The sequence below is a fragment of the Aspergillus ochraceoroseus genome (genome assembly GCF_002846915.1).
Source record: "Aspergillus ochraceoroseus IBT 24754 chromosome Unknown P175scaffold_7, whole genome shotgun sequence".
Taxonomy (NCBI): domain Eukaryota; kingdom Fungi; phylum Ascomycota; class Eurotiomycetes; order Eurotiales; family Aspergillaceae; genus Aspergillus; species Aspergillus ochraceoroseus.
This window is the reverse complement of record NW_024468482.1, coordinates 176,026-200,016: the sequence shown is the minus strand read 5'-3', so window position 1 is coordinate 200,016 and position 23,991 is coordinate 176,026. Positions and strand designations below refer to the sequence as shown.

The following is a 23,991-nucleotide window of genomic DNA, read 5'->3' as shown; positions in this document are numbered from 1 at the left end:
TTTCCTGCGTTTAGATGCCATGAATTTTCTAAATATTATGTTTATTCTTTTGCAAGGATGTGAGCAAAGACTCAGTGCATCATAGAAGGTAGTTAGTGAAATTTACCGTTTACTGATTTTCTCTCGTGTAGAAGTATTGAGGGAATTTTGCTCTCTATCAAGAGTATAGGACAGCACATTTTCTTTCACTAAAAATTTTTCACATTCACAGGTAACTGCGACCTCTAATACCCTAGTGTTTTACTGTTCTTTCCTTTCCCTCTTTATTTCCTTTTCTTGTTTCCATCTTCTTTTCCCTTCACTCCACGTGACTTCCGCTTGCCCTATCCTGATATCTTCATTTCCTTCATGCTTCAAACCCATCCACTCATTTCATAGTGAAAAAGAGAGAGAGGGAAACAAAAAACATGCCTCCAAGAAGAAAGAGACGTCTTTCCCCCACCCCAACACGTGTGTCCAAGCGTACTAGACAGACACTCGACCAACCCAAACCTCGAGATGCAACAATTACCACCCCAACCTCAACCTCAGACAAAATCCCATCCGAATCGTCAGAGCTTGAGCTCGACTATGATATCCCAGAGGTAATCAGATCCAGACCGTATTCAGGGTCGAAGAATCCGCGGACCCAGCTTGCGTTGGGCCTCCCGCCACTGCACAGGCTCTCTGATATTTACAAGTCACTTACAACCAGAGCACTTGAGCTGGATTTTGATGAATTTCTATCCCATCTGGGATCCCAACAGCTACGCGTGGTTACAGTGTGCTCTGGCACTGAAAGCCCACTGCTGGCGCTGGAGATGATTCAAGAGAGTGAGTTATCCGTCTTGATTTTCCCACTGTTTCCCTCCCTATGTATGTATGAGTGAAGGATGAAATGGGCTCAGATTTTTCCCGCAGATCTGCAGAAATATTCCAACCGAGACTTTCAATTCCGCCATCTTTTTAGCGCGGAGATTGTGCCTTTCAAGCAAGCCTACATCGAGCGCAACTTTCACCCTCGTTTTATCTTCAGGGATGTGGCGGAGCTCAAGAACAGAGTGGCGTAAGTTGTTGTGCCCTCCCCCCCCCCCCCCCCCCTACTAACTTGTGCAAATTCAAATTCACAAAGCTAACTGGACCAGTCAAACTGCTTACGGCTCACTGGAGAAAATCCCTAAGAACCCGGATATCCTGATCGCGGGGTTCTCTTGCGTTGACTTCTCCGGCCTAAACAACAAGCGCAAAACCCTCGACGACAAAGGTGAATCGGGAGGTACATTCTGGGGCATCATCCGCTACGCTAAGACATACCGGCCGCGGATGGTGATTCTGGAGAACGTGAAAACAGCGCCGTGGGATAAGATCGAGCAGCACTGGAACGAAATCGACTACTTGACCGTTCACGCGGATGTAGACACCAAGGCGTATTACCTCCCGCAAACGCGGGAGAGAGGGTACATGTTCTGTGTGGATCGAAAGCTCATGACGCGGAATAATCTCACGGAAGAAGATATGCTCGGATGGGCGGATGTGTTCGGTGCCTTTAAGCGTCCTGCGAGCTCACCGGCCGGTATGTTTCTCATGGATGCTGATGATAGGAGACTCGAGCAGATTGAAAAGGACATGGCGATTCGAATCACCTCGTCGGTATCTAGGGCGACGGTAAACTGGGCGAGGTATCAGGTCCGACATCAGAGCTATCGATTGAACCAAGGTCTCGGTCATAGACGGCCTGTCAGCAAATCCCAGGACGATGGGACTTGCCAGATGCCCGATTTTGCCTGGCAGACTTGGGTCAAGTCCTTGCCGGAACGGGTTTGGGATACGATTGATGTTAATTTCCTGCGCAAGCTTGTTGAAGGCTATGATATGAATTATAAAGAGTAGGGAGTGTTTTTTCTTTCTTTTTCTTTTCCGGGATATCGGGGGGGGGGGGGGGGGGGTATAATGCTAACAGGGAGAATTCTTGTAGGAGATGCATCGAACTATCTCAAGGCGTTGAACGGGAAATAGACTCTCGTGCGTATGGAATTATCGGTTGCATTACCCCCTGTGGGATTCCGTACATCACTACACGAGGAGGACCTCTATGCGGCCTCGAGTCTCTCGTTTTGCAAGGCTTACCTTTGGATAGACTTCTGCTGACACAAGAGTCACAGAGGGAGCTGCAGGATCTTGCTGGGAATGCGATGAGCTCCACGGTTATCGGTGCTGCGATCCTCTCAGCCTTGATAGTCGGGCACAAGGTCCTAAAGCAGGGCCAAACCCTGTCAGCTCCAAAGACAGCGGCTGCTAAACGCAGAAACATCGTACCGAGAGAAGACGACATATTAGTACCAAGTAACATCCGGCTCGGTTCCAGTCTTGATGTGGATCTCTCAGCGCTCCAAAAGCACGCCGCAAGCAGTGCGAGATACTGCATGTGCGAACGACAAACCTCAATCGAGGCAAACATTTTGAAATGCACATTATGTGGCCATGCTGCGTGCTCAAGCTGTGGTGGCAACCCGCCGCATGCATACGAACGTTGGACTGGTTTGGTACGCAGCCCACCATTGGATTTTGCAGCGGAGCTACGGGACATTTTGCCATCTAGATTGGTAGTCTCTGGTATATCACCTGAGAGCTATATCGGTTTGGAGCAGGAACTGCCTCCGGGGTGTCTTTCTGGTGTCTGGAAAGATTTTTTGGATGCTGTTACTCGAGCTGTTGGAGATGAACTGCGCTTCTTGGAGATCAAGCGGAGCGAGGTTTGGACCGTGGTTTACGAAGGGAAGTTCTCCATCTTGAGCCTCGTCATCGAAGGAACCACTATCCAATGGCTCTTCTTTGCAAAGCCGCGTGAAACCGAGCCCGCATTGTGTCTCATCCGTGAGATTCTGTCAACCCCAATTGCACGCATGGTGCCCTATTCGGGTTCTATTTTGGAAGGCACCTGGACTATATGTTCACCCCTTAGCTCAAGCTGTACATTGGGATTTTCTGGAGCGGGCAATCGGAGTCAATCCTACGAAGCGAAATGTGGCTTGGAACTGGAAGAGTATACGGATTCTAAAGTTTGGACTCAACTCAATATTCAGGGCACGGATGAAGATGTCAAAGACCTCGAAACTGACATTCGAGGAACCTACGACCTGCTTCCAGATTGTGGCACCGCAAATGCATGCTTGCATAGGCGATCAGCTGTCGGGGACAACCCGGCAGTGTACCTGTTTCTGGACCCGACTAAGCTGGGAGAACCGAAGAACGATTCGTTTGTCTTTTCTTTGGAGCATCGACGCAACTTTGGGTATTCAACACGATTGAAAATTGCGGAGGTCTCTCACAAGTGGCGCTCATCGAAGGCTACTGAAACGGACGAGTTTGTGACCGTGTACTACCGCAAGTGGGTTTCTGTTCGGACGGCCATGCTGGCTTCCTCCGACGTGCGCTCTTCTATCAGATATCACAATCTAGATCCAGCTGCGTTCGTCTCCATCAGCGACTCAGGCTGTCGCCATGCCAATGTCACCTTGTTGTCTTTGGCAGCTCCAGCAACCACCATTCGTTCGGCCTGGAAAAGCACCGCTTGGGACGTTATAGATCCTGCCGACTCTCCACACTTACTGAAAGAGCTTACTTGGTTATTGCAGAAACCGGCTGGGGTCCCCGACTTTAGAGACTGGAAGCCAGTTGCGAGTTCCCTGATTTCGCCCGAGGAGGAAAAAGTCTGCACTGTCTGTGTGCCTCCGAAACCGAAGCTCCTATGGGGCCGTAATAGAAGAGGCTGGACTAAGGTATACGAAGATCCACACGATGCAGCCCTCTACGAACGCCAAATCAAGTCCCGGCCTTCTCCTTTCTTGATCTTTTGTCGAGCTGAGGAGAATGGACTACTGGGCCATCTTCGTGTTACTCTCAATATCCAAACCCTCCTGCACCAGGCATTTGCTAAATTAACCCAAGGGAAACAGACGGGTGAGGTTTCCTTCAATTGGCGTCTGGTTCCTAATTCGTATGACACAAGGAACTTGACCTTTCCAAACTTCAGCCTCAAAAGCAACCGGGACGATATCCAGAGTCTGCAGCCCCCAGGATTTCTCCTGGACTTACGGCCAGAACAACTACGATCTTTGTCGTGGATGATAAAGCAAGAGCAAGACGATGTCAAAGCCTTTGTTGAAGAGGAAATTGAAGAAGCGCTTCTTCCATCGTTGCTATGGCGTGCAGAAGGAAGGGCAACGACTTTGAAGACTGTCCGCGGAGGTGTTCTAGCAGATGATGTTGGATATGGCAAAACAGCTATTGTGCTAGGACTGATTAACAGCCAACATGAGATAGCCACCGCGGCTGAGCCTACAGCTGGATTCATCCCGAGCAAAGCAACATTAATTGTCGTCCCTCATATAATGATTCAACAATGGCAATCGGAAATTGTCAAGTTTCTGGGTACCAAATACCGAGTGCTTGCGTTCCAGTCAGCAGTGGCTTTAACGAAAGCAAGTATTCGAGATATCAGCAATGGTGACATTATCCTGGTATCCTGGGCAGTGTTCAACAGCCCTGGCTACTATCAGCGCATGCAAAAGTTCACTGGGACTCCTCGCGTTCCAGGAAAGGCGGGACGGAGTTTCGACGAGTGGTTCGCTGCTGCCCAGGAATCGCTGGGGGAACACGTTCAAGTCCTCATGGATCAAGGCCCCGGTGCATTTCTTGAGGCTGTACGTGCGAAACGCGAGAAAGTCAAGGACGCCCAGGAGAATTACACATATCTTCCATCCACGCGGCTAAGAGGCAAGCAGTACGAACTGGCCAACAAGAATGTGGAGCCGGGGACCAAGAGCGCTATGCCTTATGCTGAAATATCTAGTGATGATGATGAAGAATCTGAAATAAGCGACGAGGAAGACCCGGAAGTTCTCAGGGCAAGAGTGGACAGATTCCTGAATCTTATCCCAGCCAGATCGCTAGGAGCGAAAGATGGCGCGTTGGCTATGGCTTCAACAGACGAAGATACCGAGTACGAGGATTCTTCGAGTGAGAAACACGTAAGGAAGAAACAGAGCGCAAAAGCAAAGCCCAAGCCCATATCAAGCAGATGGGATGACCGCAAAGAATTCAATATCAGCCAAAACAGCAAATCCCAACCCTGGGAAACAGTCAAAGTCCCGCTTCTCCACGCGTTCGAATTCAACCGTCTGGTCATCGACGAGTTCACCTACGCAAACACCGACCGACTCAATCCACTTATTGCACTACGGGCCAAGTCGAAATGGGTTCTCTCCGGAACGCCGCCTCTCAATGACTTCGCTGACGTGAACACCATAGCACCCTTCCTTGGGGTGCACCTTGGAATCGACGACGAGGACATGCAGACCCAGAACAAACGGCTCAGGGCGCTTCGTAAACAGCGCTCGCAGGCAGAGACGTTTCAGTCCTTCCGCGCTCCGAGGAGTGAAGCATGGCACAGGTGTCGGCATGAAATGGCACAGAAGTTTTTGGATCATTTCGTCAGGAGGAATGTCGCGGAAATTGACGAGATCCCGTCCTCCGAGCATATTGTTCTCATCCAGCAATCGCCCGCAGAGAAGGCCATATATCTCGAGCTGTACAAACAATTGATGACCTACAACAGACAGCTTCGCCGAAGCGGCCGAGGACGATTCGGAAGCGACCAGGCGACCAGGGTCGATGAGATTATCAGCGGCAGTTCGACGGCCGAGGAGGCGTTGCTGAAGCGATGCACATCTCTCGCGCTGCAGGGCCGCTGGGTGAACGGAAACCCAGAGGTCACCACCTGCCAGTCTCTGATAAAGATCCGCGAGGAACAGCTTGCAAAACTACACGAGGACCTCGAGAAGAAGCTCCGGCTGGCGGCATGGGTTTACTGCGCCTGTGACGTGAAACATGAGAACTTCCACAACTTCATCGAGAGTATCGTCAGACACGATTTCGGTGACATGACCGTGACAGGGCAAGTCTACCCTCTACTCAAGACTGCAATCCTCACGTCCGAACCAGACGACTGGAGACCGTTCTTCGCTTCTCCAGCACAAGCCAAACCCTCTCCTATAGACGATGCATCAGACACCGAGCCAAAAGAAACCGATGTCGAAGACACCACCGTGGAGAAGCCAAAGAACCCCCCCAAACCCGCACCAAAGAAATCAAAGGAGATGCCACCACTCCTCCCGACAAGACCAGTCCGAGCCAGGGAATTCGAACCCACCCTTCGAGAAATCACAACCACTCTCCGCAATCTCATCGTCGAATGGGTCCTCCGGGAACGAGCACTGCGTTTCCTCAAAACCATCCGCCAGGTCCAGACGAGTCCCGAGATTCTCCCATGTCAACGAGGATGCAAGGACCACAGCAACAGCCAAATGAACATCCTAGGGTCCTGCGGCCACCTGCTCTGCTCGGCCTGCATCCCAGATACAATCCTGAAAGAAGAATGCCCTGTCGAAGGCTGCCGTGGCTCCGGGAAACGATTCAACATCATCAGCGCGTCTTCCCTAGGATGTGACCAAGAAGACACAAGTCCGCAGTACGGCGGCAGCAAAATCGACAAACTCATCGACATAATCCGGGGCATCCCTGCCGACGAACGAGTGCTTCTATTCATCCAGTTCCCCGAGCTCATGGAGACAGCATCCAAGGCGCTCCAATTAGCCGGGATAAAGCACACGAGCATCTCAGCCACAGACCGGAAATCGACGCAGAAAGTTGAGAAGTTCCAGAAGACCAGTTTTGGAGAGGATAAAGTGCTGATTTTGAAGCTGGGGAGTGAGATGGCGGCTGGGCTGTGAGTTGTTCAATCTTCTTCCCCCCGCCTTTTTCTCCCACCACAAAGGTCAAGTCAAGTCGAGTCGAGTCAAGTCAAGTCAAGTCAAGTCCAGTCCTGGAATTCGAGGGTATAGAATTCCTCAACTAAAGAAGAAGACCTAACTAACACCCCGTGATTTGATTGGACTGGGATAGAAACCTACAGTGTGCAAACCACGTCATCTTCCTCTCGCCGCTTCTTGCGCAAACGCAATACGACTACGACTCCGCCATGATCCAGGCAATTGGGCGGGCTCGTCGATACGGACAAACGAGACATGTCCATGTTTATCATCTGCTCGCGAAGATGACGATTGACGTGAATATATTCCAGGATCGCCGTGGGGGAAAGGTTCTGATAGAGAGAGACGGTGAGGCTGTTCTTGTTTCCAAAGATGACGACGCTGTAGAGTCCGAGGCGATCAGTTGTCAGGGTCCGTCGTTGCTAGTGGATAATGCGTTTTGATTCGGATCTTGTAGAAGCTGAACTTTGGAAGGGGTAGTGGATATGGGTCGAATATTTTGACTCTTTGTTGCTTCTTGTTAATTTGTTCGAGTTGTGTGCGTGAGTGAGAGTGAGAGTGAGAGAGAGAGAGAGAGAGATGATAATCTAGTAGATTCAACACGCAATATGAAAGGAAAAGAAACCTACATTGGTACTACAAATAAACCATCTATAGCAGTCCAAGAAACTCCCGCCATGTCTGATCTTAATTTCTTCATTGCAAGAAAGACCAGAAACAACGTACTATACATACATAATCAACCGCTGGTGGTCTTGTCCTGTCAAACCCGCCAGGTAGAATAAAAAGGATGGCTGCAAGAACAAGAAAAAAAAAAAAAGGAAAAACTTTCGGATATTTCCAACATCTAACTCTTTGTTTTCGATTTTTTTTTGTCTCGTTCGAATTATGGTTTATAAAATTTATTGCGCTTGTCCATCAAGGGCTCCGTCCTTCCTCATCATCGTCTCTGGGTCCCACACGGGGTCGACCAAGTTGGTGAGTCCGGCGCTGTTCTCACAGGTTGATCTTCCTGTCATGGGTCCTGGGGCAACGATCTCAGCCGGGCTGCTAGAGGTAGCAGTGGCGGATTCCTTGAGCGCGGTGAGCAGGGTCTTGATCGATTCGGGGGTAAGATCTTCGTAATAGTCGTCATTGATCTGGACCATGGGGGCGTTGACGCAGGCACCGAGACATTCAACCTCGATGAATGTGAACAATCCGTCTTTGGTGGTGTGGCCGGGGGTAATGCCAAGGTGTTCTGTGATAGCCTTGACGATCTTGTCGCTTCCGCAACCGCCGAGCTGGCAGGGTGTCTAGTGATGTGTGAGCAACCCAAAAAAAAAAAAAAAAAAAAACAAAAAAAGGACCCCCCCCCCCCCCCGGGTTAAATCCAGAGAAGCTAGTAGTCCTACCGTTGTGCAGAGTTGAACAAAGTATTTGCCAACCGGCTCCCGGTTGTACATGGTGTAAAAGGTTGCGACTTCGTAGACACGCATGGGGGGCATCTCAAGGATGCGAGCGACCTCGTTCATGACGCTGATGCTGGTGAACCCGTGCTGGCGCTGACCCAGATCCAACAGGGGCATGACGGCAGCCTTCTTGTATTGAGGGGGGTAGCGAGCGAGGATCTCTTCGATGAGCTGGTTGTTCTGCTCAGAGAACTTGAAGGGGATAGATGGGTTGTTGTTAGGCTTGTTGCGGTGCTGCAGAACTCGGTGGTCAGCAATAGGCGTTCTACCTTGCAATTGGGCTAATTCATGGAAACCACAGGAGATAATTGCAGATTCCGCAACGACCCGAGCAGATCACATCACTTTGCAGGTCTTTGTTCTGTCAACGTACCACGGCAAGGGAGTCACTGAACCGTTGCGGACCAGCCGAGAAAGGTCTGAATTGGGGCCTGGGGACATGGCAAGTCAACTGACGACCGGCCCGCGGGAGGGCGGGAAAGAATTTGGAAGCCATTGCTGGCGAGAGAAGGAGATAAGTTGAAGGGAGGGGGATGATGTTGAGGAGATGCGGTGATGAAGTGCGACTTTCGATCATTTCGAGGTGGAAGAGCCCGGTTTGGCAGCTGACCAATCAGAGCCAACAGATTACTCCCAACTCCACCTCTCCCCAACTGCAGGAGGAATTCACCACGACTTCTACCACTCGACAACTGATGAATACTCTTGAATCTTGGGGGGGAAAGGGCTTGATTATGATTGGAAATGAACCGTCGTTCTGAAATCAATTGAATCCATTGCTAATCCAGAGCAGAAAACTCCGCGTGACGGCCAAAGAGCTACATCCCACTAACATGGACTGGACACTCAGTACAGTACATACAGTACATCAATCAAATCATTCATTTATTCTACCTATACAAGACCCGCATGCTTCAGGAAGTGTCTATCAATTCTTTCCAGCAACTCCAACTTCCGCTCCTCCTCAATCCAGCTCTCCTTCACGCTATTCTCGGCAATCGTCCTCCACTCCGCCAAAGTCAGCTGGAACGCCTCATGCACCGCACAGTAGTTATCGAGAATATACCCGCCAAAGTACGCCGGGTCGTCACTGTTAATCGAGAACTTGACCCCGGCGTCCAGGAACGCGCGAATCGGAACCTGATCGATCGAGTCCACGCACCGCAGCTGCACATTCGAGATCGGGCACACCGTGAGCATCACACCGTCCCGGGCTATGCGCTCCATCAGCACAGGGTCTTGCACAAGGTTAATCCCATGGTCGATGCGCTGTGCACCCAGTTCGAGCGCTGTGCTGATGTACGACGCATCCCCCTCTTCGCCTGCGTGCGCTGTCAGGCGGACGCCCTGGGCAGCGGCCTGGGCGTACAGTTGGCGGAACATGTCCTTGGGCGGGCCGACTTCAGTGGAGGACCATCCTAGTCCGTGGACGACGTCATTCTCGAAATGGTTGTGGGTAAGAATATTCTGGTATGTTTGTGCTGCGGACTCCACGGGGAGATGCCGTAGGAAGCAAAGGATGAGACGGGTGGACAGACCCAATTCCTTCTCGGCCTTGCGACAGCCCGCGGTGAACCCGGAGACAATCGTCTGGTAGGCTACGCCGCGGTCCTGGTGCACTTGCGGGTCGAAGAAGACTTCGGCGTGGTGGACGCCGTCGGCGTGAGCTTTTTGGAAGTACGCCCAGGCCAGGTCTTCAAAGTCGGATTCGTGCACGAGGACATTCATGCCAATAAAGTAGAAGCTCAGGAAATCGTCCAGAGAGGTAAAGTTCCCGTAGCGGGCGAGCAGCGTCTCGGCGGACTGGTAGGCGGGATTCTCCGCAGGGTCTGGTAGTTTGATCTGGTTCTTCTCTGCCAACTGGAAGATCAACTCTGGGGTCATGCAGCCTTCCAGATGGACATGGTGTTCGCATTTGGGCAGGCCCTGAAGAAAGTCATGCCAGTGGGATTGACACATTTTTGGTTTCTTTTCTTTTGAGCAACAGCGCCAACCAAACAAAAGACAACCTTCTCCAAAAGAAAAAAAGAAGAAAAAGAAAAGGAGGGGTATCTGAAAAGTCCTCCTAAGAACTCTTTTCTTATATATGTAACTATATACCAGAGATATCCCGCCAGCGGGCGAGATAAGTCAACTTCTCCGCAAGAAAACTGCAGGCTAAAAAATTTAGCGGCCGTTAAGATTTTTTTTTTTTTTGCCTGCCTGTGTAGGTATATAAATTATATAACTCATTTTGATTGAAGATTACCAGGATGTCATATTGAGTCAAAAAAAAAAAAAAAAAAAAAAAAAAGCTTTTAATTATTCGTGAATATTCGTAAGGAGACTCGAAATCGCTCTATCATCCATGGAACTGGAGTAGAATATCTAAGCCAAGAAAGAAAAGAAAGAAATGAGCAAAGAAAAATGGAAGAAGATTCTTTTTCTATATTAGACGCGAAGCTCAACTCCTGCTGCCTTGCGCAGTCGGTTCATCACCGCAGCAGCCAAGTCGCCCTGGTGGTCCGACACGCCCTCGACATAGATCACATCGACCTCGTTTTCGTCCATCGCGCGGAGGGCGGAGAATAAGCCCCGGGCAATAGAATGAAGATCCGAGCCCAGGGGGCAGTCGAAGACTTGCTTGGTTTTGTCTCCAATTGGCACGGGGAAGGCCACGAGATTGCCCACCAGCGAGGAAACCGGCTGCAGCTGGTTCTCCATCTCCTCCTCCGGTAATAACTGGAGACCCCGCAGCCAGCTTCGCGTTCGGACGATGCCAATACTGTGCGCGCCCACGGCTGTATCCCGCAAGTCCTTTTGGATATGGCGCAGAACGGCCTGCGCGTTCGAGCCGTCTTCGAAGAGAACTACGCGCGCCTTCGGGGAATAGTGCCGGTATTTCATGCCCGGGGCTCGAGGCGCTTCCTTCGCGCCCAGGGTACCGTCGTTATATCCAAGCTGTACATTTTCCCACCCGGGACATGATCGTAGTTCTTCAATGCCCACGCCGCCCGGCCGCAGAATCGCGGGCGGGTTGGATAGGCCGTCAACCACTGTACTCTCAACCCCCACACCACAGGACCCGCCATCGAGAATCAGTTCAATACGGCCATGTAGATCGTGGAAGACATGTTCCGCGGCGGTAGGAGAAGGCTTGGTTGAGGCGTTCGCGGAAGGAGCTGCGAGCGGGCGGTCCGCGACGTGGATCAACAACCGCGCGAGCGGAGAGGCAGGCATGCGCACCCCGAAAGTCGTCAGATTCGAAGTCACCTCCGGCGCAAGAGGGGAGCCCGACGGATTCGGGAGAAGGATAGTCAGCGGGCCGGGCCAAAACCGCGTAATTAAGGGATGGTAGATAGGAGGGATGGAGTGTCTGGCGGTCCGTGTGGCGTGCGGGGGACTCATATGCGCCGCCGGGTTGAGTAGTCGGTCTAGCATGTCCAGCGAATCGATGTGTACAATCAGCGGGTTATCCGATGGTCTCTGTTTCGCTTTATAAATTCCTCGTACTGCCGCGCTCCGCGTAGCATCGGCTCCCAGGCCGTACACTGTCTCTGTGGGGAACGCAACGGGGATATCGCTTTCCTGAAGGAGCTTCGCGGCCTCTGCGATGGCAGCAGCCTCCGGTGTCTTGCGACTCTGTTCGCTTGCCCACCATTCGGCGAGAGACTGGTTTCCGGGGCCCTCTTTGTTCAGACGCACGGCGGATACAATCCGCGTGGTTTCGCTGGGCGACATGGTGGCGGTCGTCGCTGTCGTAACAGGCCTAGTAAAGCTGCGCGGAGAGCCGCGAGCAACAAGGCGACGTGAAAACTGGAGCAGATTGGCCGCTATGTCCCGCCAGTCAAGAGTAGAGGCTGGTGACAGTTGGGCTCTATAGTTAGGCGTATGCTGGGTGAGTCAAAAGTAGGAGCGGTGGTGAATCGTTAGCGGGTGGTGCTTGACGGAGGATTATCCTACCGATCCTTGACTCCCTGGGGGTCAGCAGCCGTGAGGGAGGTCAAGAAACTGGAGCGCCCGCTGGGAGGAATCGAGAAAGTGAGGAATTGAGGCTCTCGATGGTCTTTTTTGAGTAAATCGAAAATCTTCACGATGACGTCGATTGGCATGACTAAGCGGAATATGACACCCAGGCCCAAGATGAGATGAGATGAGATGAGATGAGACTTTTTGACCGGAAATCCGGGATTTTGAAGATGTGTAGATGGCGTAAATCTATTCCGCCACGTGTGCGTTTAGACTCTATATCTGAGTTGAAGCTAGGTCGTGGTGGTTGATATGATATATATACTGCAGTATTGTTCTGACCATCTAAAGAACGCCAATATGGAAGTTCAGATATTTGTTCCCTGAATAGTGCAAGTGAAATCACACTATTGAAACTACATCTTCTTTCCTCCCTTTCCTCCTCTGCTACCTCCACTCGTCTTGCCTTTGCCCTTGTCGCCGCCGCCGCCGCCGCCACCGACCATAATCCGCACCTTGCCGACTGGAACGGTATTGATGACCTCCGTATCTTTCCAGCCTTTAATCAGCTCACCTTCGCGTGCTCTGACTTTCTCTGCAGCCGCTCGATCGATTCCAGCGTCCTCCGCATGCTCCTTCTTCACCTTTCCGGTGGTCGTCTCGGCAACCCATCGCCCAATTATCTCCTTAACAGCTTTCCCTTTCTTTACTGCACCCGGTTGCAACTTGACTCGGTATTTGTATCGGCCAAGAGCAGCCCAAGGAGCACATACAGGAATGGCAGCGAGGATCTCGTCATCCGGGTGAGGCGTTCCGACCAGTGCTGGAATCCACTCGAGGTCTGCCGCCTCAGCGGCAGCTGTTTCCTCGTCGTAGTCATCCGCAGCGCCCTCTTCAAATAGGGCCTGTCGCTTTTGTTCCGCCTGTGCTGCGCGCTCATGTTGAGCTTTGCGGCGTTTCTTTTGTTCCTCAGCTTCCTGTTCCCGTTTGGCTTTTGCCTCAGCTTCGGCGGCAGCTTTCTGGGCCTTAACACTGTTTGCGCCTAAGAGGCGGAGAGCTAGCTCCCGCTCCTCATCGTCCTGGTCTGCATACTTGGCTGCGGCCTTCTTCGATTTTCCTTTCCTGCCTCGAGTAGGAGCAGGGCCGGGTTTGGGGTCCGCTGATTTCACAGATCCGCCGTTAGCAACAGGTGTTGAAGACTCGCTGATTTCTTTTGATTTTAGAGGGAGCGTGTCAAGTGGTTTGCCTTTCTTGAGTAGACGCTTTTCCCTAGCAGAGAGGTGTCGTTTTCCTGGGGTTTGGGAGGACGCTACGCTTTCAGTCTCATCCAATGTAGCCTGGTCGTCTGCTGGCTGACCTGTTCGGGTTGACTCTTCCTCGTCACCGACTCCCTCCTCTGCTCCCTCCTGATCCTTTCCATTATCAGATCCTGGATCGCTTTCATCTTTTAATGCGCTAGTCTCCGCTGTTTCGGGTTGCAGGGGATTTCCTGAGAAAGCAGTATCGCGATATTCTTGTTCGTCATCCGAGTTTTCAATATGTTCCTGCTCCTCCTGCTCCTGCTCCTGCTCGTGTTTTTTGGAATGCCGAGGAGTCTCCATAGCTTGAGTAGGCTTGATCTCTTCTGGACTCTGGACCTCTTCTACCACTGCTTCCTTGACTTTCTCTGTTTGCTCCCCACTTGCCGGCTCCTCCACTCTGTACGACTTGTGGTTTCGAAGACTTTCCATGCTGACCTGGAACATAACAGCAAAGCCTAGGACAAGCTGCGAAGGAGCGAGGAAGTTTTTCTTTCCCTTAACTAGAAAGTCACCGACTGGAAGAAGATCTCCCGCCTCTGCAGTCTTGGATACCTGGTTTGCATCGACCCAGTATGCGGACATGATCGCCTTTGAGTCCCACGCGCTCGACGTGGCAACACAAAGGTTGCCCGCTTGGGACAAAGTACTTGGAGAAATGGATGCACTGGTTGCTCCAGGTCGATTCTTGACGATCATTGGCGTAGCACCTTCGAGATCAGCGTGTACAAAGACATCACCCTTTCTCAGGTAACGACGGTAGAGTATCTCGATTTGCATAGCATCACGACCACTGAATTAGTTAGCATATATCTCATATATAACCTAAAAAAAAAAAAAAATACGAAGCTCATACCCTAGAACCAGATATCCTTCAGAGGAGATAAAGAATAAAAACTTTTCAAACCAGAACAGCTTCCTAGCAGGTCGAAGAACTTGCTTTTCCTGCTTCAAATTTCGTTTCAGGTCATCCTTTACTTTCTTCTCATGACTCTTGAGCGCCTTCGCGGATGACTGGGTGGTTTTCTCGGCCTTAACAGCAGCCACTTTCTTCTGGTCGTAGTACTGAGTTGCGTTCGCCCATGGAGAAAGTGCCAGGTCGATGTCGATTGTAAGCACTGTAGAGTGCTTTTTGGAAGAATCAGTTTCATCCTGTTCCTCTTCATCGGTCTCCGATTCTTCCGATTCATCACTCGAAAACAATTCCTCTTCCTCCTCTTCCTCCTCATCTCCAGCCTCTCTGAGTAGGAGCGTGATAGTGTTTTCGTAGAGTTTCAAAGGAAGCTTGATGATCTGCGCGACGGGGTTGCCTCTGTCCTGTTCCATCTCAATCAGGCGTGCAATCTCCACCCAGTCCATGCCTTGAGCGATGAGGCCATTGACAGCATCCATTGCCTCCTGCACTCGATACACATTGTCTTGAATAGCACTGGCTTTCCGAATATGTATCTCCTGAGCTTGCTTAAGCGCCCCAATGCGTTTCTCATGCTCACTTTTAACGGCATCAAGCTTCTTCCTTGCCGCCTCTTCCCGTTCCGTCAGTCGCGATTCCAGCTTTTGAGATTCAATAGACGAGAAGTATTCGTCGACAGTTGCGTTCATCGAGCTGAATTCTAAGATCGTGATGCCGTCTTTCCCTTCGAATTGCCGGGGTTTGAAGGGGTGGAAGTCTTCATAGAGGAGCGCAGCAGGCTTGCTCGAGGGAGTCTCGGCTTCAGCGTTCGCATATTTGGCAACGGGACGAGTATCCGCCTTTGCGACAATATAACCAGGATGGGTCTTTTCCACAGATAAACCCGCCGTAACGTTCCGAGCTTCTTCTAGAACGCCTAGAACCTGGTTCAACCGACCTTCATCGCCCAGAACCTGCTGCAGGGGCGTCGCGGGGTTAACGTCCCTGGTTGCAAAAGCATGATCCAAGAGAAGAGGAGGATACTCCGGGAATCCCTGCGACAGAGCCTTTCGTAGCACATCCGTGTTCTTCTTCTTCTTTGATTTCTTGGGCATGCCTTCCTCCTGTGCGAAAAGAATCTGTGCCTTCTCCAGCGTTTCCTTGACCCTATCGACAGTGATATCCGGAACGCCATTGTAGTTCTGCTTATTGGTCACCGTGTACTGAATTCCGACCTTGGCTTCCTCTAATCCATCTCCTCCATTCACCTGGCGAAGCACTGCGACGATATTGTAGTCGCGATCCGTAATGATGACATTGCCGCCTGCGAAGAACTCCAGCAACATGTGGTATATGCCATCGCTGAAGGTGAAGTCAATAATGCGATCTGTACCGATTTGCTTGATCGAGGTGATACGCCGAGATTTAAGGAACTTGCGCATGCGTTTTACGAAGGCAGAGGGCGTTTGAGCCGTGGCTCGAGAGTACTGAGTCACATGGCATCGAAAACCGGAGTCGACGATGAGTTGCTTGCGGTGATCAGGCTTTGCGAGTTTCAAAAGGAAAATTCTCTAAAAAAAAAAAAAAAAACACACAAGCAATTATTTAGCAAATCCCTCGAGAAGCAGAAGAGGTGCCTCGCGAACTTACTGATGAGAGGTCGTATATGTTTGAAACCCGCAGGCCAACCAGCTCTGAGGACAGTTCCCGAGAGATTACCTGGGGGGGATAACAGTTAGGAAACCGGACTGTAGGTTAAAATTTCCGAGACGGTAATACCTGGACATCCAATGACGAGAATCTTTGCTTCATATTTGGTATTGTAGCCCCCAGAGCGCCTGGGAACGAAGCTGGCCGGAGAAGATGATTTTGGTCAAGAGTTTTGCGCGGAACCCCCGATATTTTTGGGGCGTGACGTATGCGGGGCAGTTTCCCACCAAACTCGAGACTCGTGGCCAGATTAAATGGGGTTTAATTTCATCATTATTTTCTGGGATGTGATGGATAATTATAGTAATTCTGGAACTGGTTGTCCTTTTCTTATTGTTCTAGGGTATATGTTGTGGATTCGTGGTGTGTTGATATGGCTTCACACTTTGGATATACCACCATGCATGTAGTGGCCGTGAGCTATTGGCTCTGGCCTATCTGCTTCAGCCAAATATTATATAAGGAAACAGAAAAGGAGTATCTCTATAGAACACTCTCAAGCCCTATCAATAAAGACAACAGGGAGAAAATAATGGAGTAAGAGGAATATCATCAATCAATGAGCAACAACACGCACATTACCGCGCCGAAACCCAACCAGATCATAAAAAAAAAAAAAAAGAGAACGAACACATTGAGATGCAAAAAAAAAAAATCATGCGAGTACACAAGAGCCTTCAAAATAATTTTTCCACTTCTCTCGCATCTACATTTGTCGCAGCCCCTCCGCCAGACGTCTCTTTCCAAGCTCCCAGGCATTGAGCAGACCTTGTTCCGAGAGGTCAATGCTCTTCAGATTCGGTGCATCCGGCTGAGGGGCACGGCTAACACGGGAGGCAATTAGGACGGGGTCAGTCTCCAGGATGATACCATCGTCGATAATCTCATCGATGGCAAGGGCGACCAGGTCGTAGTTTTCGACAATTGTGCGCTTGTCCGTGGCACCCCTGGAAGATATTCACATTAGCCATTTCTTTTGGTCCGCTAATTTCCTTACAGACCACAGAATAATACGAACTTGAACAGTATCCCCAAAGCATCCCGCAACGACAAAACGACGTTATACAGTAGTACTTCGTTCTCGTCTGAGCCGCCAACCACATACACCATCACATCGCTCTCCAGTTTGAATACAACGACCCGGTTGTCGTATAGAATCACATCACTAGTTTGCTTGTTGGTCTTGTCCAGAAGACCCTTTTCAAAGGCCTTCTGCGCTTTCAGTGTGGGATAGGGGTTGGCTCCGGGGTAATCGGTGGAGTTGGGAGCAGTGCCGGCTGGGGGGTGAGGAGGGGAGTAGTACTTCGCAAAGATACGAGAGCCGTCATCAGCCGACATCAAAAGAACGGCATTGACCGAGAAAAGAGAGAGGGATCCCATGGTGGGCAATTGCTGCAATAGAAAATGGGGGATAAGTGGTGTTGAATGCGGCGGCGCAACTCGACTGCTCCGTATTTACTGTCAAGCTGTCCGCAATCCGGGAAGCCGCTGCAATGTTATTCCGGGGGTATATGGGCTCGCTCGCTGCTGTCTCCAACACAAGTGCAAGTGTTTTTGAGTACTGGCATGAATATATCTTTGTTTCTTAATTTTCTTCAGACTTGATCTGCAAGGTAAGTATTGATCAGAAGGTTTAATCTAGGCTGAGAAACGTCTTAAGGTACATCTGCTTCTATGGTACATGAAACGTGTTCAAAAATACAGGCCAACCATCTCAGACAGGGGGATTATTATTGGCAAATGTCACACTAAGACATCACTCGATGCAGAATATATTGCAGTCATATGTTCATCGAATAAACACGGGCATAAAAAGGAGGGAAGTTCGTCGCTGGAGTGTCCGGCCTAGGGTGGATGAGCTTTCAGGCATCCATGTCATAACAAAAAAATCGGAGAGCATAGGTAGAATCCGCCCAAAATCAGCAGCTGCCGGGTACCTCGAACAAGAAAGCTGGGTCAAGGCCGGGAGAGCACCGCCATCATGATAAACACAAATAAATAAATAAGGGTATTCAAACGTGACGACATCCGGGCAGCCCAATATCAAACGCCCTCAAAAGGTGCGACAGCCAGAAAGACTGGGACTGTGGAGGGTCAAAGATGATATTAAACGTTAATTAAAAACAAGAGAAGAATGAGAGAGAGAGAGAGAGGGGGGGGGGGAAATAGAACGCAATAAGTCACACGTTTAAGGAAAGAGAATGTGGTGCTGATTATGGTGGTGTAGCGTCGCTCGAGCCGGGACGATTGAACCATGAGATCCAGCTTCCTCTGTTGGCCCTTTTCCGGGCGGCTTCCTCTTCCTCGGCAGCTTTGGTCTCACTGACAAGTCGCAAAGGTCGTAATTTGTTCTGGGTCATCACTGCCCCTGTATAGTTTGTCATGCCGTTGCTTGAGCGAGGGGAGCTTGAGGTTGCACCGGTTGAAGCTGTGTCACCGGGAGCATCACTTGAGACACTGCCTGAGCTGCTTAAATGCCCACGCTCCGGCTGGCTAGAAAGGGATGGGGCGCGAACGCTGCCACTCATTCCTGACATGTAACTTGACCCTGTGAAAGCACTCTGGCGAGACCCAGGGCCCATCATAGTCGGGCTTATGGGACCGCCAGAGTTACGTCCTCGATACATCTGGCCGACAACACTTGCCGCCGCAATGTCTGCTTGGTCGGACCTCGTTCGACGGTGGCCAGATCGCACTGACTGTGCGCGGTTGAGAGGAATGCTAGGGGCGGTCTCTGGGTTCTCATGGGCAGTTAGAGCCGGTGGTGGTGGTGGTGGTGGCATCATGCTCTGGGGACGTGACCGAGGTGTCGGCTTATTGTTCTGGCCGGAGACGACCGACTTGGCTTTCTGGAGGAAAGTTTGCCCTGCATCGTCTTTTTCCAGCGGAGTAGGTGGGAGGTCCTTGTCGCTGCCGGCCGATTTAGCCCCTCCTGCCGGTTCATTCTCGTTTTTGTCGAGAATGGTCTCGAATCCTTCGTGCTGGAGAAGTCGGCTGATGATTCGCTCGATGTAGAGTGTCAGAGCCTTGTTCTGATCCTTCAGGGCCTTGAGTTCTGACTCGAGCTTGCGGGTATCATCTGGCTCTCGAGCGTCCACGGACTCCAATTCGTCTGCCAATGAGCCGAGCCCGCTGCTGGTTTCCTTGGTGTCTGCAGCCTCGGGCAGGACTTCTCGCATGAAGTCACCCTTGGTGAAATCGCCATTCAGGGTTCGTTCGCTGAGAAGGAGCTGATAGCTCTCATTATCTTCCATGAGACGGGCATTTGCCATACGGGCCTCGAGAAGTTCCTTTTCCAGTTCTCTTTGTCGGCCACCTCCTTGATTTTCCATCTCCACAAGTTTAATCTGGGACTCGGCTAATTCGAGCCGCAGGGACTCAATCAGCTTATCCTTCTGCAACAGGAGTTTCGAGTTGTTTCGGGAGGGACTGCGCTCAATTTGGGACGAAGGCGCAAATTGCCCGTCGACTTCGGGGGAGGAGCGATTGCGGAAACTGGCTATAATAGGGGGTTAGTGCCCAGGTAGGTCCAAGCGTCAGGATAGGGGAGATTCTTACAAGAACGGGACACGTGCTTGTCGCTCTCCGCGTTAATACGCATTTCCTTTTGTGCCAGAGACTCCTTCAAACGCTGGATGGTTGCCTGCATCTCCTCTTCACGGCTGGCCTGTTGTTCCTTCTCCTGCAACATAGCGTTCCGTTCCAGCTCGTGCGCCTGCTCTAGATCGCGGATCTGTCGGACCTGCTCACGAATTTCGCCATTCAGGGCCTCAATCTTGCTCTCCTTCTCATGAGTCTGGTCCTCCATTTTGCCTTGTTCACTGACAGCCTCATCCAGACGCATCTGCAGAACACCCAACTGCTTGCGGTACTGCTCGGAGGCTGTCTCCGCCTTTTGCAATTGCTCCTTCAGGTCTTCGATGAGAGCGACATTCTGAGCACGTGCTTCATCTTCCGATGGATCGGCAGCGGCTTTGGGAACACTTGACACACTCAAGCTGGAGCGGCCAGGTTTCCGGGCAGCGGCACGCGCAGAGACGGGAGCTGATCCGCGGAGAGACGGACTGCGTGACAAGCCACTTGACGCAGTGGGAGATCGAGAATGGCCGCGCGACGGTGTGCCATTCCCGTGAACAGAATCGGTGGTTGCGGCTTTGTTGGAAGTGGCTGGCGAGCCCGGTTTGCGAGGTGTCGCAGACATAGCCACCGACTATGACGAAGGATGAGCAACAAACAAGTAGATTGAGTGCAAGAGGCGCAGAGCGAATCAGAAAAAAAAAAGGGGGGGGGGAGGGGAGTGTGTGTGTAAAGGGGAAAGAGAAGACGAATGATCTGAAGATTCCTGGATAGTGATAAAAACGGCCGGGAAATTAAAGCAGATGAATTTAAGGAATGGATGTTCTATAGTAGTAGCGGTCAAAACACAGTAGTGGGCACTACTGACTGTGGTGGGGGGGTAAAGGGAAACCTTAGCGCAAGAAATGGCTGGTAAAAGTCTAGCCGCCGTCCAACGAAGGTTGTGGAAGATGCAAAAGGTAAGGATATTGGGGGGAAATCCAGATCAAAAGGACGGAAGAGGGAGGATATGTGTCATGTTAGGGATTCATGAGGGTAATATGAATGATGGATGGATGGATGGATGGATGGATGGATGAGGGGGGAAAGGGAAGGAGAAAATAATGCAGCATGGGTAGAGAGAGAGAGAGAGAGAGAGAGAGACTGAGACCCCGTATCATTCAGGTATTAGTGATACCTGTATATAACTCTCCATTTTAGATATGAAAAAAGGAGAGTTTAACCTTTATGTCTTTCTATTTATTCTTGGATTCTTAGGACAGGAATACATTTCTAATTAGAAACCAGTAAGAAGTAACTAAGTAGTATTATTAGTAGTATTCTCAGTCCTTGCTGCGTCCTCTAGACAACGTCCACGGTAGGACTTGACAACAACACCTTGCCATCTGGCAATGTAAGCCAAACACCCCCAAAAAAAACAACAACAACAAAGTAATCTTGTGAAAAGGGGCTAAAAGGGCTAACTACTAGTATTCTATTTTTCCTGCCATTAGAGGAGTAATCTTGTGACCGTTTTCAGAGACGATCTGTCACTGGAAACTTTAACCAGAATGGAATTGTTGGTATATCTGGTAATTCTGGTAATTCTGGTAATTCTCGTAATTCTCGTAATTCTCGTCATTTTGGACCCAAGTCACGCGCATCCGATTTAGGAAAGCGCTGACTCAGCCGGCGGATCGGATAATCGCAGATCCGATCCTCGCCAAACCCACAAAAAATCAGGGTAGCGTCGGTTTTTTTACAATCCATCTCAACCAAAAGACACGGCCGGAGCGCACGTTTTCTCAATTCCCTTCAAGACACTTCAATAGCGTAACGATGGCCCCCAAGAGCAAGAAGGCTGGTGACACTATCTCCTCGCGCCTGGCGCTTGTGATGAAGAGTGGAAAGGGTATGCTCATTGTCCCTGTTTATCCCATGACGGAGATCGAAATTTCTCTCGAAATTGGCCCTGTTTTGCTAATGAATCTTTTTGTTTTAAAATAGTCACCCTTGGCTACAAGACCACCATCAAGACCCTGCGTGTGAGTACTACATGGACGATGGCGACGGCACCGAAATATCCGAAGTAAGGGAATTCTAAAACAATTGATACTGACTGCATCGAAAAAAAAAAAAGTCCGGCAAGGCCAAGCTGGTTATCATTGCTGCCAACACCCCTCCTCTCCGCAAGTCTGAGCTCGAGTACTATGCTATGCTCGCCAAGACCCCTGTTCACCACTTCTCCGGCAACAACGTGAGTGTTTTCTAGCGTGGAGATGGGTTTGAAAAGAAAATGTCTCCACGAACTGCGAGTAGGTTGATGGCTAACAATATGGACAGATTGAGCTGGGAACTGCCTGCGGTCGTCTCTACCGCTGCTCCACCATGGCCGTCTTGGATGCTGGTGACTCTGATATCCTCACCAGCCAGTAAGCGTGAGAGCCGAGAGCAATGAGTTCATGTTATGTCTGAATGTTGAATGTGTTCGAGCGCATCGAACATGATATGATGTTTTAGATAATGACAAGAATCAAGACCTTTTCGCTCACTTTCTTTCTTTTTTTTTTGGAACTTGTAGCTCACCAATTCATTATCAGTAATGCTACTATTATTACTACTCCTACTGCTAATACTCGTAGAGTCAATAAATGCTTCTTCTGTACTCGACAGTCATAGAAGGTTCAATATCTTAATGTAATTTTTACCTAGGTAGTTAACTAGTTACCCTTTACTGTAACTATAGTTAAGTAAAGGGAATCTGACAAATGCGTCATGGGCTCCCTTGTCCCGTGATTGGCGGGCAACTTAGGGCTTAGGGTTTTGCCACTCGTTAGCGGGAGTTTGATTGGAAATCAAGGCCCAAAGTGTCTCCGTCAAAAGATTCCCTTTCTCTTCTGCCTCTCGACACCACCCTTTTCGACAACAACCCTCCGTTCGCAGGAAGTGCAGTCAGGTCATTTCCCGCTGTCAAAATGGCTCGCCGTCCCGCCAGATGTTACCGCTACTGCAAGAACAAGGTTCGTGCGATGCTCTGATTTTCTTTGAGATTTCTGTGTGGATTTTTGGGCGGAGGAGGGAAATTGTCTGCGCGATCTTGTTTGTGGGGGAAGGAAGAGAAGTCTTTTTTACGATATGAGGGAAACCATGGGGGATTTTTTTTTTCTTTTATCGCGTTGCTGCGGTTTTACTGTGGTTTTTTTTTTTTTTTTTTTTTTTTTTTTTTTTCTCCCCGAAAAATGAATACTAATGATCGCTTCTTGATATATATATAGCCTTACCCTAAGTCCCGGTTCAACCGTGGTGTTCCCGACGCCAAGATCCGTATCTTCGATCTCGGACGTAAGAAGGCCAACGTCGATGACTTCCCTCTCTGTGTCCACCTCGTCTCCAACGAGTACGAACAGCTGTCTTCCGAGGCTCTGGAAGCCGCCCGTATCTGTGCCAACAAGTATGTCCCTATTGATTTCGTTTTGACAACCAAAGGACATGAGGAGAAAGAAGAGAAAAGAAAAGAAAGCAAGCAAGATTACTGACAAAAAAAAAAGGTACCTCGTGAAGATCGCCGGTAAGGAAGGTTTCCACCTTCGTGTCCGTGTCCACCCCTTCCACGTCATCCGTATCAACAAGATGTTGTCTTGCGCCGGTGCCGATCGTCTCCAAACCGGTATGCGTGGTGCCTTCGGTAAGCCCCAGGGTAAGGTCGCCCGTGTCAACATCGGCCAGATCATCCTGTCTGTCCGCACCCGTGACACCCACCGTGCTACTGCCATCGAGGCCCTCCGCCGCTCCATGTACAAGTTCCCCGGTCGCCAAAAGATCATCGTCTCCAAGAACTGGGGCTTCACCCCCGTCCGTCGTGAGGACTACGTCCAGCTCCGTAACGAGGGCAAGCTCAAGCAGGATGGTGCCTATGTTCAGTTCCTCCGCGGTCACGGTCTGATCGAGCAGAACATGAGACGATTCCCCGATGCCTACGAGTCCAAGGCTTAGATGATTGTTTTATGTTCCAAATTAGCGTTAGGACAGTGAGACTGAGAGAGAGAGAGAAGGAAACAAAAAAATTTAAGGAATATCTTGCAGAAATGAATAATTTTCCTCGCTTTTTTTTTAAATTATTATTATTATTATTATTATTATTTTCTCGCCTTTTCAAACCACCTGAGTGTCCTGGTAACTGGTGAAGCTGGATCAATTATCTATTTCTTCTAGAGGTTATTCCCAGGTTGAAAAATTAAAACTTGGGTACAGGTACAAAAACATGACAAAGGCATATAGTGGTCGTCATTCATTTCTGTATAAAGAATATTTTGCATATGGATGCTTGA

At 50.2% G+C, this 23,991-nt stretch overlaps 8 protein-coding genes across 8 annotated transcripts; 3 read left to right on the top strand and 5 right to left on the bottom strand.

Moving 5' to 3' along the window:
• Positions 1-407: 407 nt before the first annotated feature.
• Positions 408-7,437, top strand: P175DRAFT_0559349 (putative SNF2 family helicase; the record flags this gene model as incomplete). Its single annotated transcript, XM_040900912.1, has 5 exons — positions 408-813; positions 901-1,045; positions 1,125-1,865; positions 1,955-6,766; positions 6,943-7,437. The coding sequence occupies 5 exons, from the start codon at positions 408-410 to the stop codon at positions 7,250-7,252; spliced, it is 6,414 nt and encodes a 2,137-aa protein (XP_040749922.1). The 3' UTR covers positions 7,253-7,437.
• Positions 7,438-7,490: 53 nt separating this feature from the next.
• On the bottom strand, positions 7,491-8,756 carry P175DRAFT_0463130 (complex I 24 kDa subunit family protein; the record flags this gene model as incomplete). Its single annotated transcript, XM_040894807.1, has 3 exons — positions 7,491-8,104; positions 8,204-8,494; positions 8,634-8,756. The coding sequence occupies 3 exons, from the start codon at positions 8,754-8,756 to the stop codon at positions 7,712-7,714; spliced, it is 807 nt and encodes a 268-aa protein (XP_040749921.1). The 3' UTR covers positions 7,491-7,711.
• Positions 8,757-8,946: 190 nt separating this feature from the next.
• aah1 (adenosine deaminase) lies at positions 8,947-10,508 on the bottom strand. The gene has a single exon (XM_040897608.1). The coding sequence runs from the start codon at positions 10,142-10,144 to the stop codon at positions 9,155-9,157; it is 990 nt and encodes a 329-aa protein (XP_040749920.1). The 5' UTR covers positions 10,145-10,508; the 3' UTR covers positions 8,947-9,154.
• Positions 10,509-10,551: 43 nt separating this feature from the next.
• P175DRAFT_0463121 (uncharacterized protein) lies at positions 10,552-16,249 on the bottom strand. The gene is made up of 6 exons (XM_040894806.1): positions 16,178-16,249; positions 16,049-16,117; positions 14,363-15,969; positions 12,660-14,299; positions 12,470-12,553; positions 10,552-12,114 (listed from the first exon to the last, which is right to left on the bottom strand). Exons 1-6 carry the CDS (start codon positions 16,208-16,210, stop codon positions 10,691-10,693), a joined length of 4,857 nt encoding a protein of 1,618 aa, XP_040749919.1. The 5' UTR covers positions 16,211-16,249; the 3' UTR covers positions 10,552-10,690.
• A 168-nt stretch (positions 16,250-16,417) lies between these two features.
• Positions 16,418-17,549, bottom strand: P175DRAFT_0463119 (coatomer subunit zeta). The gene is made up of 2 exons (XM_040894805.1): positions 17,127-17,549; positions 16,418-17,055 (listed from the first exon to the last, which is right to left on the bottom strand). The coding sequence occupies exons 1-2, from the start codon at positions 17,486-17,488 to the stop codon at positions 16,815-16,817; spliced, it is 603 nt and encodes a 200-aa protein (XP_040749918.1). The 5' UTR covers positions 17,489-17,549; the 3' UTR covers positions 16,418-16,814.
• A 772-nt stretch (positions 17,550-18,321) lies between these two features.
• P175DRAFT_0494899 (uncharacterized protein) lies at positions 18,322-20,309 on the bottom strand (the record flags this gene model as incomplete). The annotated part of the gene is made up of 2 exons (XM_040896041.1): positions 18,322-19,607; positions 19,667-20,309. 2 exons carry the CDS (start codon positions 20,307-20,309, stop codon positions 18,322-18,324), a joined length of 1,929 nt encoding a protein of 642 aa, XP_040749917.1.
• Positions 20,310-21,452: 1,143 nt separating this feature from the next.
• On the top strand, positions 21,453-22,151 carry P175DRAFT_0503322 (60S ribosomal protein eL30). The gene is made up of 4 exons (XM_040897607.1): positions 21,453-21,575; positions 21,671-21,708; positions 21,804-21,920; positions 22,007-22,151. The coding sequence occupies exons 1-4, from the start codon at positions 21,503-21,505 to the stop codon at positions 22,097-22,099; spliced, it is 321 nt and encodes a 106-aa protein (XP_040749916.1). The 5' UTR covers positions 21,453-21,502; the 3' UTR covers positions 22,100-22,151.
• Positions 22,152-22,638: 487 nt separating this feature from the next.
• Positions 22,639-23,656, top strand: P175DRAFT_0510996 (60S ribosomal protein uL16; the record flags this gene model as incomplete). Its single annotated transcript, XM_040898561.1, has 3 exons — positions 22,639-22,683; positions 22,939-23,114; positions 23,212-23,656. The coding sequence occupies 3 exons, from the start codon at positions 22,639-22,641 to the stop codon at positions 23,654-23,656; spliced, it is 666 nt and encodes a 221-aa protein (XP_040749915.1).
• Positions 23,657-23,991: the final 335 nt, after the last annotated feature.

Coding starts and splice junctions, on each gene's coding strand:
- aah1 (XM_040897608.1), bottom strand. CDS start 10,144: ATGACCCCAGAGTTGATCTTCCAGTTGGCAGAGAAGAACCAGATCAAA.
- P175DRAFT_0463121 (XM_040894806.1), bottom strand. CDS start 16,210: ATGAAGCAAAGATTCTCGTCATTGGATGTCCAG. Junction 12,554..12,659: donor CAAAGGCAAGACGAGTGGAG/GTAGCAGAGGAG, acceptor GGCGTTCTTTAG/ATGGTCAGAACAATACTGCA. Junction 12,115..12,469: donor TATAGAGTCTAAACGCACAC/GTGGCGGAATAG, acceptor CTAACTATAGAG/CCCAACTGTCACCAGCCTCT.
- P175DRAFT_0463119 (XM_040894805.1), bottom strand. CDS start 17,488: ATGGGATCCCTCTCTCTTTTCTCGGTCAATGCCGTTCTTTTGATGTCG. Junction 17,056..17,126: donor GCTTTGGGGATACTGTTCAA/GTTCGTATTATT, acceptor AATATCTTCCAG/GGGTGCCACGGACAAGCGCA.
- P175DRAFT_0503322 (XM_040897607.1), top strand. CDS start 21,503: ATGGCCCCCAAGAGCAAGAAGGCTGGTGACACTATCTCCTCGCGCCTG. Junction 21,576..21,670: donor TGTGATGAAGAGTGGAAAGG/GTATGCTCATTG, acceptor GTTTTAAAATAG/TCACCCTTGGCTACAAGACC. Junction 21,921..22,006: donor ACCACTTCTCCGGCAACAAC/GTGAGTGTTTTC, acceptor CAATATGGACAG/ATTGAGCTGGGAACTGCCTG.